Source organism: Dermacentor silvarum, chromosome 4 (assembly GCF_013339745.2).
Source record: "Dermacentor silvarum isolate Dsil-2018 chromosome 4, BIME_Dsil_1.4, whole genome shotgun sequence".
In the NCBI taxonomy this organism is placed as follows: Eukaryota; Metazoa; Arthropoda; class Arachnida; order Ixodida; family Ixodidae; genus Dermacentor; species Dermacentor silvarum.
Window position 1 is genome coordinate 119287734 of NC_051157.2, and position 12542 is coordinate 119300275.

At 51.6% G+C, this 12542-nt stretch overlaps 1 protein-coding gene across 3 annotated transcripts in view; it reads right to left on the reverse strand.

The window, feature by feature from the left end:
• The window catches only part of LOC119450586 (CD151 antigen-like), a 48770-nt gene that overhangs the window by 11656 nt on the left and 24572 nt on the right, over nt 1-12542 (reverse strand). Inside the window, exon 1 of one of the 3 annotated variants that reach the window (XM_037714091.2) lies at nt 5821-6768. The exons of 1 other annotated variant lie outside the window; for it this stretch is intronic. In XM_037714091.2, coding sequence (XP_037570019.1) covers nt 5821-5845 — 25 coding nt within the window. In that variant the 5' untranslated portion in view covers nt 5846-6768. Of the gene's footprint in view, nt 1-2735; nt 2837-5820; nt 6769-12542 lie in introns of those variants that run through there. One more of the 3 variants, XM_037714092.2, reaches the window with a different exon arrangement.

Consider the following 12542-nt stretch of genomic DNA (forward strand, 5'->3'; position numbering starts at 1 on the left):
GAATTATGGCCACACCGTCCGAGATTAGCGCGAGGCTTCTTGCGGAAGTGTCTAGAGCGAGCGGGACACAGAACAGGTACATTTCGTTTATTGGGCGACGGACGGTGATGAATGGAAGATGAGATACGTCTTCTTTGTCGCTTATCATTGGGAAGTTATTTCCTTACGCCAAGCGACGGGGAGGGAAAGTCCGCTTTCTCTAATTGTGTTCACGAGTCATTAGTGTAGGTATATAGCTGTCAAAATTGCTCTTTCCTGCCTCTCGTGCTTAATCTCAGTGCGGTCACCGAAAGTTCAACGTAATGCAGGCGGCTAGTTCTTACACTTCAATTATAACGGCACTTGGGCATAAAATAAAACACAGAAGATAGAACAGACAGATATGTGCAGCTGCACAAAGTGAGATATATATCCAATATTTCCAGGCGTCTCAAGTTGGCCGTAACATCGTTTTGTTTTCGTATTATTACTCTTTTCCTGCATGTCAACAAAATATATTTCAAAACTTCGTTTTTTTTTTATTTTTATAGAATGCTAAATCCAAACGCTCTCGAAATCTAACGGCATGCAGACAGGCCTCAAGCAATCACGCGCCGAACCTTACTGTTTTAATGTGGCAATGTATAGAAAAAATTACAAAGAAGAAGTGCATTTTTTTTCTTCATGCCAACCACCAGTACAACCGAACTGCTTTATTTAGGCCAAAAATGCCGCAACTGGCTGTCGCCGCCATTGTGACAGAAATATGGCAGTTAGGTTTCTTTCTTTCTACCTTTTCGGAGCATGATCCAAATAATATGGCACGTATATGTGCACTTGGTGTAGAGTTGAGACTTCTATCGGCAGCACGTCCAGCATGAATTGTGTCACTCAAGTAGGGTGTGCTCCAAAGGAACCGACACCGGCTACTGAAAAGTTGGCTTCCTTCACTAATGCCGAGCGCCGTGGTAGAGTCTTACTTACGGTTGCGTTACTCCCACGAGATTTACCGTATTAAAAGTTTAATAGCTGCTTTAAATTGGCAAATGACATATGTATGGTGCTAAAATATCATGCTCAACGAAGGCTACCGTAACTTTCCTGCTGCAGCGTGCGAATCGTGCCACACGGTCTTGAACCCGGAAGAAGCCATCGAAGGTCTCGCTCTCGAAAACAACAGAAGTAGGTTGACGTCGGCACGCAGAAGCTGCGACATCCTCTATTTTTTCACTGTTTTCTTGCCTGTGTCTAGACATATTTAGCAACGGCTATTCCTTTCCCATTTTATCCCACCTTCCCTATCTCTCCCTCTCCAGTTTCTAAGAGATCTTGTTTCGAAATTTGAAGAGCGACGCTGTTTAGGGTGCGACCGTCTTCACCGCCAGACGAAGAAACACATGTATCGTCAGGCGTCGGGGTTTCCAGTAAAAAATATCTAACCATTTAAGAACTCTATGACTGCGTTACCTCACCATCGCAATGACCACCAACACAACAGACGTTTTTTCTAGATATCGCATGAGAAGTCCCTTCTCTCCTAACACCGTACCGCTGAGATGATCATGCTACATTTTCAGCCGTAGGACTAAAGATGGGAGAGGGAAAGACGCGGTGACAATTAATAGTTAGCGCTCCCCCGTGAGATAAAAGCAAGCAGCGATAAGTATAGTGCGTATTCCAGCTCGGAAAACGCAACTGTCAAACGCATCCAGATAACGAACATCCGCGTGCACTGGTACACATCCACGGCAACTTCGTACTTGGAGACCGTAGCAAAGAACGCAATTGGAAAGCATGTTCGCGCTCAGATGAACAGGGTTCAGTGATCTTCCCAAAGGTGCTTGCTTCACACGTGCAGCAATTACTCAACGTCCTGCCTCACCGCCCCCCGCTTTCAGTTAAAGGTGACTAATAACGCACCACTTTCGTCGAAGAAAAGAATTCCGCGCACCCGTACCCACGTGGGATGTGTGCTGTGCGAGGTATCAACTCACGCTCCGCCGGCGGTCAAATTGCAGGTTTCGCAGGTCGCCGCCTGAATAAGTCAGGTACACGCAAAACTCTCCCCTCCCGTGTGTTTTTCCTCGTGGCGAAAGGCACGGACCGAGAGCCGCAATTAACCTCACGCTCCTGCCCTCAAAGGTGCCGCAGAGGTTGGCAATGTCGCCTTGCTGAGGAAGTTGTAACGAAGCCTGCTTGAAACGCGAAGAAAAATGATTCCCACTTGAGCTTGCGAGGAAGCTCCTGACACGATGATGCCGCAAAAAGGCCATGCACTTACAAACGCCCATCTTAACGCGAGATTTCTGTTCTCCCGCCCCGCGCTATAGTCAGTGAGCCAATCTTGTGAAGCAAATCTCCCAGAACGTAGGCATGACTCGTGTGTGAGCGAGTCTGATCTTACGACTGATACACGTCGTTGGCTGTGTCTGGGTGCAATAAATTATCACCTATCGGCCCTGGCTCCTGGCACCTTCCCTCTAACAAGTTGCCTTTCAACTCTGCATTGCTTGTCGAAAGCTTTATACACGTCCCCGGCTACTATGAAAGACTACAGCGCATGACACTAGAGGACACACACGTGAATGCAACATAATTGCGTGCTGACGACATGCTTATAGTCGTCATGCAAGAAATTCACTCAGTGCATAACGTCACTGATGAAAACCCATTAAATAAACATATGACACAGATATCAGCATGCCCAATGCAAATAATACCGCCTCCGACAGGTAATGGCGTACTTCTCGACTCACCCACATTCTCAACCATAGCATCGAGGAGGAGGTGGGCGGAGCAGCCCAAATCGACGCGACTTCCTCCACCAGTCGAAGCGGTATTGTCAGCGCAATAGAAACGACAGCCACCAGCCAACAAAACGTCGCGAAGCACGCGCGCGCATGTACAGGTGCGCAAGCTCGCTCAGCGCAGCAGTCGAATCGACGTGCGATCAACCCGGTGTTGAAGCGCACGCAGCACTGGCCCGCGGTCGGGTACCACACCCGGACTCGACGGACTCTCGATGAACAAAGCGCCGACGACGGCGACGCAGTGCAACACGCCGACGCGACCCTTGCGCCGTCGGCGGCGGTAGGGTTCACGAGGGAAGGCGAAGACCGGAGCCCGAGGCCGAGACAAAGCCGGTTCCCGAAAGCCGAGTGAAAGAAGTCGGCGAGAAAGAAAGCGTCGCGAAAGAGAGACGGCGTACGTACTACGTAGTACGTATACACGGGGCCGAATCTCGAGATCGACCCCGCCTCCGTCGACCCCGTCACCACCGCGTTTATCGCCGTTGCCGCCCGGGCCGCCGATCGACCGGCACGAGAGAGCAACACCTACCTAATCGCGTGCTAAGCGACCGGGACAGACGCGCGTTCGATGAGGGCGCGACTCCATTTGGCTGGAGCATGACCTCCGCCGAAGAAAAAAGAAAAAAAAAAAGAAAGCTTTTAATCTCGAAGGAACGACACAAAGTAAGAAAATGAAACGCTGTAAATAGATGGAAAAAAACAGGCGGCTTTGCAAAGATCTGCACTTAGTTGTAACACACAGCTGTTCCACAGCAAAACGTCGCCTTCCCGCTTTCAGGAAAGCTTTGCGACGTACGGTGTACTGACGACGGCCGATGCGGTATCGCTTCCTAACGACGCACGCGATAGAGGCGACGAGTGCGTAGCGCGTTCTTGGAAGTGCGTGCACGTGCGCAGGCTGTGAAACCGGTCGTAGACTGTTCGACACTGTATAATGCACCGCAGCCTGCGCAGCAGTCACCCTGGTATACAAAATCTAAGGCGCCGTTTTGTGACTGCATTAGAAGCTTTGGCATCGAGCACTGAGTGGGTTTGCGTATAGCGTGTCTCTGCAGTGTGTGTGTGCGTGGCCTTCGGCTCAGATAGAAGCCGCACCACTAAAGCGCCGCAATATCGAATGCGCGAAGAAATGAGGATAAAGCGGCACTGTAGCAACCTGGATTCAACTTTTTTTTTCTTCTTCTTTTTGGCTCTCTCCGATAAGTTTGTATTAGGCGGCCTCAATGGAAGAGGAACTGCAGTACCTCTGAGAAAGTTTCTTACAGCAATGAAGAGAGCGGTGGGAACTGATTAGATTGCTAACTATTGAGGCACGGCGTGAGCACGTAAGCGTTCGGAACGGTTAGAGTAGTACATCGTACGCCCTGGATCGCGTATGGCGCGCGAATATCGGCGTATAGAGCGAGGCTGCAACGCTCTCCAAAGACCGTTCACCCGTCGCCGTCGCGTCGCATTTTCTTCAGAGAGAGGAACGTCCTCTGGCGGCTACTGCACCAGGATAAGTGCGGTAGAAAGAAGGCGAGCACGTTGTGCGCTACGGGTGTGGAATCTCTGTCGTTACGAGAACGAATGCGAAAGTGTTTTCTTTACCAGTCCGTTATGGCCAACACCGACGTTTGTGTCTTGTGCGTAATTGTTGTTTTCAAGATACTATTTCTCTACGTGTCATTGCCACGAAGTTCCAGCAGATTACGCCTTTACGGCTTGTGAAATGACCTGATCGAACAGTCATAATGTTCCGCAGCAAAACCCGCCACGCAACAACACCCGCCGGATGGGAGAAACTATATTGCTTGATTGCATAGAGGAACCTGGTTCATCGCGAAGCATTCCAGGCTCAGGCGTTCCGCGGTAACTCTCTTAACAAGCTTCCGCCAACAGGTACAATGTGGTTTGGAGGACTAGATTCAAACAGTCCAATAGCGAAAATCTCTGCTTCTCTCACGGCACAAAGCTTAAAGTAAATCTTGACAAACTGCGGAAATCCGACAATTGCATTTTTTTTTCATCTCTGTAAGGCCACGCTCCTCCGATGGCATCCTACGACATCCGGCATACCCGCGTTCAGCACACGAAACATTCTGTTAGCGTCGAAGAGCCGACGGGGGAATTCCGTACAGGACGAAGAGGAGCAATGTGCTAATCGCCCTCTCTCGACACCGGCCCCGCGTAACGCTCACAGGCGACGCCGTCGCGGAGCGCTGATCACGTGCTACCGACATGGCACGCCGCCACCACCGCTGATATGTGTCGCCCCCTGTATGAGGGGGGCATTTCCACGTGCCACACAACGCACACGCCTCCTCCCTTTGATATCTACATCGCTGAGCGCCGCCCTATACCTATAACAGCAACAGCTGGCTTCGAATTATGGGCTATCCTCCAAAAGCAATTGAAGCCTACATCCGTAATCATGCCAGTGTGAAGTTTTAGGAACGGCAATTATTGACCAATCGCCAGCCGGCATGCAAAGTATCGTTTCATTGTGTGCGCCGTGCCTAATTGCTTTTCGATGCCGGCGCGAGATGTTAATCTCGCTTCCGGAATGTGGGGGCTGCCATGTCGCCGATTGGCACATACCATGCTCCTGAGGAACAGTTAAATTTGTCCTCTCACGTATGCGTTCGTAGGCGCACGCTAAACCACGCGCTACTGGCGGACGCCCTCTGACAATCAATGCGCGCCAATATAGGCAAGTGCAGGCTCAGACGTCGCCTGTTCTCTGGAACCCTTCATATAAGCCAGGATTATTAACGCGGTGCCCGGCGTTACGATTCGCGCAAAACATGTACATGAACGAGATTGCCAAAAAATGGGCACCTCTCGCGATTCGAGCGAGCGCTCCGGAGAGGAAACACAACGCAGCTCGGACAAGTAGCTTATACCCTGGAAACTTTGACATTAGCGTAAGTTAACATTCAATCCATACGCGACACGCCGCATCCCAGCAAAACCGATATGGGTTATATCATGCATGAACGGAGAAAGTTGGAACGGGGCACTCAAGTTCCCACGAACACGGGGGGCCTACCCTTTCGACGACTGTGCCCGTCCATCGGCGAGGAGGCAAGACGTCTCGGAAGGATCGGCGAGCCGACGTAGGCGCAGCAGTGGCAACGGAGCCGAGACACTTGGCTCTTTAAAAGCGTTCGCAGAGGCAGTCGTCGTGTGAGTGCAGGCGAAACGTAGAATGGAGCGTCGAGTCTCCTGTTGACGTCTATGCAGCAGCGTCCGCGTATCCGCGACGGAGAGAAGACGTTGCGTACGAGAGCGCGCGTGGCGCCAGGCAGGGTGTCGCAACGTCTCGCTTCGGAGTGTTCTCGGCTCGTGGCAAAAGGGTGGGAGGGCGTAGGTTTTTACTTATTCTGCTCCGGGACGAACAGACTTCTCTCGCTGGGGTCGATGCGTGCCTGGCTGGCCAGAAGAGAAACACGGCGACGACCGCGTTGACGGTACCCACGATCCAAGACAAAACAACGGTGCAGTCAGTGTCCAGTTTGGAATATGACCGAGGGAGGGGAGGAAAAAACCAGCCAACCGGGGAGTGAGCTGTGCGAATCTAAACAACCACCTAGGGTGCGTAGGGCGGGCGGCGAATCCAACGCTCCCGGATGATGATGCTCGACGGCGACGCTGACGTCTTTGAGCTCCGTATGATCTGGCAGCGGCCCGGCGGTTCGGAATGGTCGGGGGTTGTGGCGGCGGCGGCGGCGGGTAGGGGACGGAGCGAGTCTCAGCTGCGTCTAACGCGGCCTCACGCGCGAAGCACCACTGCTATGGTACCGCGCGGCAGGGCTTCTTCTCGCGTTGGCGGTTTGCGTCCCTGACGCGGAAAGTAAACGAAGAAACAAAACGAAAGAAACAGAAAAGAAAAACGAAAAAGAAAAAAAGCATTCGCGTGGCGCCGTCGAGGCTGTTGTACTGCCTGCCGCGTGTTGTACGGCCCTCGTCGTCTCGTTCACGAGGCAACGGAGGGGCTATGCTGTGCCTTTTTTGCGCTTCTCGCGCACACCGTCGTTTCTTGAACAGCCGCCACCGCTTGAAGGAATGACGACGCCGATGACCCCCAAACCGAAACGGTTGTGTGTAGCAGGCCTGCTGCAGCTGCTGCTGCAGTGTTCGGCTCTCTCCACATCCGCCGGCCTTGGAGCTTTCGAGGGCAACTGGCAATGCGTATATACTTGCACACCTCAAAGTTTATGGTTGGCCCTTCTAGCTAGTTGAAGCAAAGACAGCAGATGGGGAAGTCTTGTGTATTCTTACTTTCTCGCTTAAATTGTGCGCGCAGACGGGTGTTGCATCATCAACAGCTGGGAAAAGCCATTCACGAATTATGCGCGCCAGCGAGGGCGATCCACGTGACTGGATCAACCCGACGACGTATGCATATACACCTACACGCAAGGAGTAGCGCACAATCCTGGCAAGCCGCTTGCAAAAACGAAGCCTATACTACGGCGAAGTGAGAGAGAGAACGGGTGAGGAGAAGAGCGTGTCTCGTTTGGAATTCGCGAGGGGAAACGCAATCCATATTCAGGTTACGAGCAAAGCGGAGTGACAGTTCCGCTTTGCCGTATATATCTGTATACCAGAGAGATCGCGGGAGCATAAAGCGAAATGCGCATAGAAGAAATTTCTGGTGCCATCGCTGAGGCGCGCCGTCGAGGTTGGAAACAAGCGCAGATGCGCATTAGCCACTTATTTCAGCCACTTAGCATTTTATATCCAGCGACAAGACGCAGAAGTGTAGTTTTTAATGCCAGACGCGTAAAGTGCACATATAATGTGAGCAAGCCGAGTTCTAAATCACGACAGACGGTGTTCCAAAACATAGCAAGAAATAATGTCTTAAATGTGAACCCTTTTCGGCCACGGCAATGTTTTCTGTCTTCGCGACAACGCGGTCGTATCTACGACAAGAATAGCTTGCGGTGACATATCAGACTATGTCGTAACGACTGACAAAGGGTTAGGTTAGAGAACACAGATTCCTGCTGCTGCTGCGAGAATTTCATCAAAAATAAGCAACATTTATTTTCGGTGCCTACCAGATAAACTTTTGTTGTGTCCTTTCTGACTTCAATGATGCCGTCGAGATTATCCGCATTTATTTGTTTGTTTTCTAAATCGGAGGTGACATGCTTACGACTTGTTCATTTAAATATTGGGTAAGGCCTATCCAACTCCGATGTGATAGACAACTGTTCATGCGTAACTCACTGCATCATATACGGATGCTGCATACAATGCCATATAATACACATATGCTTATTGTACGCCTATTACTCTGCTATACCAACGAGAATGCGGAATTTCTACTCCCAAGCGAAGACAAATGAATGCAGCAGTCCGCCTTCCTCGATCTATTTGTCTTCTTTCACGGCTGCGAGCAAGCCGGGACAAAATATACAAACGCGGAAAATGTGTGGAAATCGACGAGCAACGTATGGCATATCCTGTTTCTCGAAAACTACCCCTGGTGGCCGACGATGATGCAGACATATTGAAAGACTTCGAACAGGCGCTCAAGTTTTCACCAGAACGAATGATTAATCCTCGGCGAGCAATCAGGTAACACAATAAATTGCAGTCGACGCTCGTTCGCGAACTACGTCATTTGACCATGCAGTCTATCAATCTTGTCGGGTGAGACGCGAGGGTTCTTCCGTGAAAGTTTCAACAGCTGCTTGGTTTTACAGACAGTAGTATACTTAAAGGCCCGCGTACTTCACTGGGTGACACTGTTCGCGCCGTCTCATTTGTAAGCCTATAGCGATCAATTGTTGGCACTGTCGAACGAAGAAAGGCGTTATACCGCTATAAATTAAACTACCTAGCATCTATTTCACACGAAAACGTTCTCTAGCAGTCCTTCCAGTTGTCGAAAAACACTATCGTGCTTTGTTCCCAACAGACACAAACCAACGTCTACGAACTCGAATCCTCCTTTCGCTGCCACCACGTCTACCGAACTTGTCACCTTGTTGTGAGCTACTTTGATGTGCCATTGCAGCCGGTCCACTGTTTAATGCACAGGCTCCCGTGATGCTTCCACGTGGCGACCCGAGCGAGACAATCTGCTCACGCAGTCCCGAGATCCGGGACGTGCTGTCAGACAAGCGCCACCCGATCACGGGGGTCATGTCTTGACATTTACACGGCTTCTTTCCCACCTTGCTACCAATCTTTAGCAAACCAACGGCAGCAAAGACGGCCGTGAACCCACGGACACGTGGCCACTAGGTTTTATGCCAAGCTCGATCGATGATTACGCAATCACCCAAGCAATCAAAGCCTCCCCTCACTTTCTTCCTTTTATTGCTCGTGCTAGCTGGCTTCCAGAGACAATGGGTATACCAAGCGCCTTCGACGCGTGATCGCGGGTCATTGCTTTTGCTCACGGACGACCTGTCCGTCGCCAGGCGCGTATACCGGGGACGAGAAAAACGTATATCACGGGCGTGACAGCGAGTGGCGTCCTCTCTTGACGCGCGCATACATGAATACTGGCCGCCACGTTTGCTGTTGTTTCCCGTACAACAGTGGACGCGCGAGCGCCTTTCAAATCGAAAAAGAAAGGCGGCGGCCAACAACGAAGACGTCTTTCTTGCTCCACACGCGCCATAGTAAAAACGGGACCCCATGGGTCTCGCACCATAGAACAATGAGCTGTCAGCCGCGTCGTGACTCGAGGTGCACAGCTTGCGCGCGCGCCCGCCGACGGTGTGTTTTGCGCGCGGAGAGAGAGAGAACGAAGCGAGGGAACTAACGGGCGCTCGGAACGACGTTTCGGCCGCACGACTGCTCTCCTGACCTTTGCGCCGCGCTGCTCTTGACAGGTGCTCGGCTAGGTAGCGGCGGCCACGTGCTTCACGTCGCGGTATGTACGCGCATATCGGTACGCGGCTCCGCGTAGCTGCGCCTTGCACGAACGAAAGCGAGAAACAAACAAAGACCGATCGAGAGGCTCCTTTGTTTCTGTTCTCGTGTAGTTTTTTTTATTGCGCTCTCGCGAAGCTCAGTGTAAGTCGTGAACGTCGCTCAAGCGTGATGGTTACGACACGGCGCGGGACGAAACACGTGAGTGCCTTGAACTGGATACTAAAGTATAGATGAAACCTTCCTCTGCGCTTCTCGATTTGCTGAGGAGAGACGATTCAACTTTACGCCGGACTGTTACGTGACATGTTCTACATCCGCCGCCGCGGCTGCAATAAGGGGCGCTGGCTAACACTCCGAAAGCTAACCTTTTACACATACACAAATGCCCAAGAAAGTTGACTTGACAGCCACACTGGTAAGATTCGTGTTCGGCTCTCACCTGCGGCAAGTCATTTATTCGTTAAAACTTCATTTCTCTCTTCATTATTATTTAAGCCCGCCCCCTCCCCCCATTTCGATTAAACATAACTGCTAATCACCACTTTGCTTTCCCTGGTTTGCCTTTCTGTCTACTTAATGCGGTTGTGAATAGCGCAATATCGAGCCCCTCGGCTGCGCGTATTCCCGCTCAAGTCATTTCTTAGAAAATATTACACAACTGAGTGACTTCCCGGCGCGCAAAACTTCTGATCGTTGTCAAAGGCCGGATGAAAGTGGCATGAGACACCGCTCCTCTTCCGTGTCACTTGTGACCCCGAAGTGACAGGCGACCACACGCGCGCGCTCTGCTTTGTTTCGTTTATGCGGCGAACAGTAGCTCGATCTGAACACGGTCGTGTTCGACAACGCCCGTATTCGTTAGAAGTGGCGTCATACATTCCAGAATCTGCTATGCACACAGGCGCCTTCTTCAAATCTCGAATCCAACCTTGGCAGCGAAGATCTGTCGCAACCAACTTGTAGAGGTATTTCTACCTTGATTTCAGAAATATCACGGACTATCTACGCGGTTTCAATGACCCGAATGTCGCGTGAGTCAAAATGCTCTATTCTAACGGAATACATCATCGCTCCCTGTCATTCGTATAGAATCAAACGTGTAGGGCGAAAAACCCGCGTACTTATTTACTATATTGTACGCCCCTCAAAATGAGTTGCGATATGTGCATCCGCCTGCACGTACGCCGCAATCAAATTAGACGTAATTCCACCTGTCGTTTGCCTCTACGCTGTGAATCAATTACCCGTAGCGCTCGCACAAGGCCAAAACCAAAACAAAGTGACTTCTCAAAGTCACTGCGTCCGTTTCTCGTAATATCCCCCCCCCCCCCCTCCCGTCTTTTAAGGAGTTACTCCCGAGTAGTAATAGAGTGGTTCTGCTATACGGCGAAATTACAGCAACACTCTTCATCGCACCTGTAGCCTTGGCTTTAGCACCAGTTGAAACGCACGGAGGGCAGGCGCACGCATAACGGGTGAGCGGATTCCCGATGCTCTCGCAATCGAAGGCATGCAGCCCCACAAAGAAACGAAAGAAGCGACGTCTCCAGCTGCCTCCCGCGAGAGAAGCTGTATAGTATGGACGATCAAAGCGCGGTCACCCTCGTCGCAACGCCTATTACGGAACCATCAGCCTTGAGAGAAACCTGTCTGGGACGCGCTCTGAGTCCATATGTCTATGCGGGCGCAGCGTGCCCCCATATATATAGACTCTCCGAAGGAAGGTCCCGCCGCGAGAAACAAAGAAAACAAGAAAGAAACCAGAAACAACGAAAAGAAAGAAAGAATAGAGGAAAGGGTGCCAGTTTCGCTTCGGGGAGACCCCATTACGCGATTCACCGCGAAGCTATAGCTCATCCTCGAGCCTTATTACGGTTCGTCGTGTGAATTCTCATGTTCCCGTCGTGTGCATACGTCATTCGGCGTGGTTCCGGATGGCGCCGATGACGTCGCGCTATGACCGAACAATAACGCCGGCCGGTGAGACGGACACGGACGCCGTGGCTTTCTTTCTTTCTGGTTGCTTCATTTTTTTCCTCGTGGCGTATAGACGTGTAGGTGTGCGTACACCTGCGGTGACTGGAAGCCTCTGCTCTCTCGCCACTTCATAGCTTGGCCGGGGTAACCCCCCCTTGTTTTCAGAGCCATCGACGAGAGAGCGGGGGCGGATACAGAGGGGGAGAAAGGGGGGGGGGGGGGGGCAGTAGAAGCGCTTGCGCACCGCCGCGAGATTCCGTGATGGAGGAGAACGGGGCAGCAGGGCATTCCGCGCAGGTCGCCCGCGAGAACATTGGCACCTCTCCCCAGCGCTTGCGAATCCAGGGCGGTGGATGACTTACTCTTTCTGGCACGCGCGAGCAGGTGGCGAAGACGCTTCGCAAGTACGAGAAGAGCCGTGTGCGCAGGATCATCTGTCTATGCGTCTGCGAAGTCGACCAAGTTCAAGGAACGCGATGATACGCTCAGCCGGATATTACGCAGGGTGCCTGCAGCGATCGTCGCAGACTCAGCGCGCTGTGCGTACGGGTTGCTCAATAGTACAGATACTGCCTCCAGATATGTGCGGTGCCAGGCGTGGTTACTTGGTGCGGCGCCATTAGGCACGAACGGTGGTACACGTTAGGGCGTCGACTAGTAATCGTGCGATTATTGTACGGGCACTGCTCTGAAACAAATGAGGCGCGTTTTAGGCCGAACGTGGCAACACGGTGCCAGCGGCTATAAGCGCTCCCTTTAACCAGAGGCTATCACATGTAGTAAACGTTTTAGTATAAGAGTTACGCGACAGGTTATAGTAAATCCAAGTTCCCCTCCGTCACGACCACAATCGTTGTTTGTTTCTACCAGTGAAGCACAGTTCGTAGTATTACA